General features: G+C 38.0%; 1 protein-coding gene across 1 annotated transcript; it reads right to left on the reverse strand.

Annotated features, from left to right (window-relative positions):
• Positions 1–3019: 3019 nt before the first annotated feature.
• Positions 3020–4122, reverse strand: LOC120543321. The gene is made up of 2 exons (XM_039776357.1): positions 3665–4122; positions 3020–3413 (listed from the first exon to the last, which is right to left on the reverse strand). Exons 1-2 carry the CDS (start codon positions 4120–4122, stop codon positions 3020–3022), a joined length of 852 nt encoding a protein of 283 aa, XP_039632291.1.
• Between the last annotated feature and the right edge of the window lie 1375 nt (positions 4123–5497).

Genomic DNA, 5497 nt, shown 5'->3' on the forward strand with positions numbered 1-5497 from the left:
GCATTGTTACAATGTTGCTTTTCTTTCTGATTTATTACATTACCGATTTTGCAAATGTTAAATTTTCTCCCTGTGCTTAAAAATTATTAAAATACCGGCCTGATTATGCGGCGTATGGTTCACCGCGGGTTGGCTAGTATTGAATAAAAAGCCAGTCGGCATTTGGAAGACTTCCCCGAACAAGCAGCTCCTGAATGTGTTTATTCGACGGGACGTCACAATATTTATTTTAACAAAAAATGTCATGTAACTAAATAAAACTCTGAGGACCCTAAACTTTACTAGTAGCCTTCAAACTATCCAGCTGCAAAAAATGGAGAATAGGCTTTTAAAGTTCAAAATACTTTAAGGGTCCCAAAAATATATCAGAATGGCTCTCAAGAGAACATGACACCTTTGAGAATGAGAAACTAGTCTACAAAGAATCTTTATGATAGCTCCTGATGGTGAGTAGTATTAAGTTTTAGTGACATTAGCGAATCATAAATCAAAATCTGAGTAGTAAAATACTTGCCAGAAGGAGGGCTAATTTAGGTTTTCATACATCTTTTTGGTGCCTATACATATAAAGGCATGTGGGGTTGAGAAGATATAATAAAAACAGATTTGGTCAGAATTAACCAATTTAGTTTACAGCAAGTAGTTTAAGGTCTGTGCATATCAATAACAAAAGATTAACTCAAATATGCCAAGTGATGCTTATGCTGTTGTAGCAAACATGAAACAAAAAGCTTTTTTATGTTGAAGTTCAAATTGCATTAGGAGATAACAAACTGAAGCATCTGTAATAATGGAGTGGGGGAAGTAACTTACACTGAGCTAATTCTGACCAAGATTCACTCATACACTTCTATTGACTTTCTTAGCAAAATTAGGGTAAGAAAAGCACATTAGAGTAGGGATTTTGGTCAAGTAAATTTGACTTTTGTGCAATTTTTTGCTTTGGCTTTGATGGTCAGTTTTGTTAGATTTTCCTGGTTCTTGTCCCCATGACACATATTATTGCTGTTTGCTCAAGATTTAATCTTCTGGCCATTTTTAAGCAGACCCTATTTTTTCCCTGGCCAAATAAGATGAGAGATCCACAAGATGCATCTTGCCATCTTAAATAGGCATAGCTAAAGTTTATGTCATGTGGTCATCTAATAGAAATTGCAACTGCAGATGATAAGGCTGCATCCATTTTAATCATTGTCATCTATGTAAACCAAAGGTCCAAACAGTAAAACCTATGAACAACCACAAAAACAAATTAAAGGAGTGCAATATGTACCAGACTGAAAAAATAAAAGCAGTGCAGTATATATCAGGCTGAATCATAAGATGTAAAACAACCCAGACTCATTATAACTGCAAAGGAGCAATATGCAGCATGATGCATTAAAAGAGAAGCTATGACCTCAGTGCAGTAATTTAAACTTCATAGCTGTGATCAAAAAATCAAGAGGTGCTTGCTTAAAATGTTATTCTTTTACAGTTTTTCTCGATTGGTTTGGCTCATTTCTTGAAACCGAGATGACATTTTCAAAACCATAAGGTCATTTGGCCAAACAGTCTTACAGTGCTGCCCAACATTATAGCTCACTAGCAAAACAAATATCTTACCCCAAACTCTTTGTCCATGCTTCAAAAGCAGATTCCTTTCCCATATAAAAGATCAGTACAGTCAGAATAGCACAGATCCTTCTCAATTGCCTTGGCATATGTGCATTCATTTAGTGCTTTTGTCAGAATACCCCGGATGGTTTAGCACAACACCATGGATCCCCTGCAAAAGCTCATATCTCTCCCAAAAGAGTTTATCCATGTGTCAAAACTAAATATCCTTCCCATATAAATAGTCAATGCCCCCAAAATGCATTATACCTTTGGCATTGTTTAAGCACTGCAAGTCAAAATGCTTAGACGTTTTGTCACTGAGGCACAGGTCTAGCAACAGAATACCACTATGAATAAAACCAAAAGATTTTACAGTAAAATCAGCCTCCAATAAACCACTCATACTCAAGGAAACTGTAAACATTTTTATTCGTACAAAGAAATGTTAACATTAGAGAACATACTGTGAAAAGAAAACATATACAGGATTCTGTAAATGTGAACAGTTATAAACACAAACAAAAAAAAACAAAAAAACTCTAGCCCACCATACTGTAAATAAAGTCTCAGAACTATAGTACAGTAATATTTTCAGTGGTCGCCATTGTCACCCTCTCTTTCCTGGCCACCATCCTCATCCTCCTGGCCATCGACGCTGCTCTCTGTCAGGCCATAAATTCTCATCCACATCGCAACGGATATTTTCTCGTGCGATGCAGCGAAGAAACGGCGTGAATGTCTCAACCATCCCCTACATTGATCCCCTGTGATGTCCTCACATGCAGCATCCATTGCATGCAGCAGGGCCCTCTGGTCTTGAGCCTGATGCTCATACACCCTCCACCTCCAAGCTGAAAAAACTCCTCAATTGGATTCAGGAAAGGAGAGTAAGGTGGAAGAATCTCCATTAGCATCCGGGGATGGGTGGTGAACCAGGTTCTGATGCGTGGGCCGCGGTGGAAGTTCACATTATCCCACACAATGACATAATGTGGTAGCTGAGGTCCTTCTACACCTCTCTCATTTTCTGAGATCAGATCAGTATAAAGGTGGTCCAAAAAATTGAGGAGCTTTTGTGTATTGTAGGGCCCTAAACTGGGAATGTGTGTGGCCACACCTCTTTCTGATATAGCGGCACACATTGTTATATTTGCTCCTCGCTGGCCTGGGACATCCACAGTGGCTCGGTGGCCAATGATGTTACGGCCACGCCTTCGACCTTTGGCCAGGTTGAAGCCAGCTTCATCAACGAACACTAGGATGTGAGGGGTTTCGTTGCCTTCTAATGCCATAATTCTCTACAATAGAATAGAAATAAATCTAATCAGTCAAGTAGAGACAGATACTGCAGGGAGGATCTAAAGTACTGTACAAACAGGGAGTGGGAAACTGAAGACAATTTCTAGGAAAAATGCTCTAGTCACACAAAGCTGGATTCTGAAGGTGAAAAGGATAACGCAAAACAAAAACAGTGGTAACCATGTCTTACTGTAATAGTGTTACAATGATAGACAACCAGTAGTTGACTTACATGCACATACTGGTACCGCAGCCCTTTCACTCTGTCAGAGTTTCTCTCAAATGGTACCCTGTAAATCTGTTTCATGGTCATCTGATGTTTCTTCAATACCCGGTCTATTGTGGAGATGCTGATAGAGTTTATATTTTGGAACATTACATTGTCTAGCAGGATTGCATTACGAATCTGTCTCAGTGTGATGGCATTATTTGCAATGACCATGTTGCATATTTCTTGTTCTTGTTGTTCATTTAGAAGTTTTCTTCTGCCACCCACTTGAGGCTGTCGTCCAATCCTAGACATACAAGTCAAAGGTCAACACTGTAAATTTGTTACAAAATGAGTTACCAATGTAATTGTACTGCTGTCTTATGGTACTAGAAGTGTGATGCACTGCACAGTGACTGGAATACTATTCACAGTATTTTCTCCATTTTTTTGTCTTTGTCATTTTTATAGTATCATATAACATCACATGACGATATTACAGTACTCTAGGCCTACACACACACCAACACTGAATAGTTCAATAGCATAGTTCTGTACCTGTTTTCCCTGCGAAAGGTTTGGATGATGGAGGAGACTGTAGACCGAGGCACATTAGGCTGCACTCGGCGACCTGCCTCTGCCATTGTGAGGCGATGGTTTATGACGTGGTCAATAAGGGTGGCCCGGATTTCATCTGGGACATCATGGTGCCTCCGTGCTCCTCGGCCTCTTCCCCCTATTCCTCCACGCATTCTCACTCCTCCTCTTCCTCTTCTTCTTCCTCCTCTTCCTCGAGCAGGAAGTTGCTGTTGTACTTGGCGAGGTGCTTCCATGTTCACACTGCAAATGAAACTGGTCCCGTGCCAAGCTCTGTCTATATACTTTTGGCAGCAGTCATAATCATAGACAACACCTGTCAGGTATCTCAACAACCTGTTTGATTGGTCATCTGAGATGTGGGAAACTGCTCCTTCGTTAGTTCGAATTTCACCTGATTGATTGTCAAGTACTGTCATAACTTTATCAAATGTTCCAAGATATTCTTTCATGGTATTATATCTTTGACTAATTTTGACAGTTGAACAGACAATTGTGCATATGATGACTTACACAATGAAACCATGCTGATATGTTTTGGAGTGAGTGACCATTTCACTGAAAAATCAACTAATCAGTTTAGATCGGCAAGATCTATTTATTTGGAAAATGTGCTAAATGTGGGCTCATTGTGCTAACTGTAGCTACTTGTACATAATCATTTGAAAAGAAGCACAGAGTCACTTGAGACATGTACTAAAGCATTTGCAATTTGATTAAACCAATGAAAAATGACATTCTGTTGTGAACAATTGCAAGGTGGTTTGGAGATTTGTCCATGTTATTTTGAGAATGTCATCTCGGTTTCAGGAAATGAGCCAAACCAATCGAGAAAAACTGTAAATCAAACTTAGTCATTTTCTTAGTCATTTTATTTGATCACAATCATTGTAAAAATTAAATTGGAATGGAACATTGTGTTCTTAAGAAAACAAAAAGCCTTCAAAATTACCAAATAAATACTTTGAAGTGTCAAATATTTTTGGAAAATATTAGACTAGATTACAGATTAGAAATCTTTAATGTCACATACACTGCAAGAGCATAGTTAAATTCTTGTGCCACAGTTGTGTGTGTGTATAGGGTGCAGGGAAGTATATTCAGGCAATACGATAGATAGATAGATAGATAGATAGATAGATAGATAGATAGATAGATAGATAGATAGATAGATAGATAGATAGATAGATAGATAGATAGATAGATAGATAGATAATTGTATAGTATGCTATGGTATGAATACATTAAATAAATACAAGTAGCAGAAGAACAATAATGACACTGAGTAAGAGTAGCAGAAGAATGGCCCATGTACACAATGCAAAACAGAACTGTAAAAAACTATTGATTGTGTTGAACAGTAGAAAAAATAAAGTAGATGGCATTATATACATAACATACAGTCAAATTACACATAAACCATCAGGAGGGTAGTGTACGGGGCAGGGGATGAGCTGGGTGGCTGTACCTTTCATGTTTCTGAGGAATATTTATGACAATAAAATGTTTATGTCACTGATTCTTTGCATTTTTTTTTCCTGAGGTAAGGATACGTTTCTGTTCACTTGTGTGTTCACAACACCCCTTGTGGCTTGAGTTTTCATGTAAATACTTTAGCTAAATATCACAAACTATGCTTGTGTGTGAAGCTGTTTAGAGCTCTATTGTCTGTCTGTTACCACACTGTAATTTGTAAATGTGCATATCTAGGATGTAACAATACAATTAAAAAACTGTTTGCAGTTTCTATCAAGAACCTTATGGTAATCGTGATAACTTGAAATTATCTTTCTG

Source organism: Polypterus senegalus, chromosome 13 (genome assembly GCF_016835505.1).
Source record: "Polypterus senegalus isolate Bchr_013 chromosome 13, ASM1683550v1, whole genome shotgun sequence".
NCBI lineage: Eukaryota > Metazoa > Chordata > Cladistia > Polypteriformes > Polypteridae > Polypterus > Polypterus senegalus.

Bases quoted from the DNA above. Each gene is read 5' to 3' on its own strand.
- LOC120543321 (XM_039776357.1), bottom strand. From the start codon at position 4,122: ATGACAGTACTTGACAATCAATCAGGTGAAATTCGAACTAACGAAGGA. The intron at 3,414-3,664 runs GTACAGAACTAT...TTGTATGTCTAG, and splicing joins ACCTTTCGCAGGGAAAACAG to GATTGGACGACAGCCTCAAG.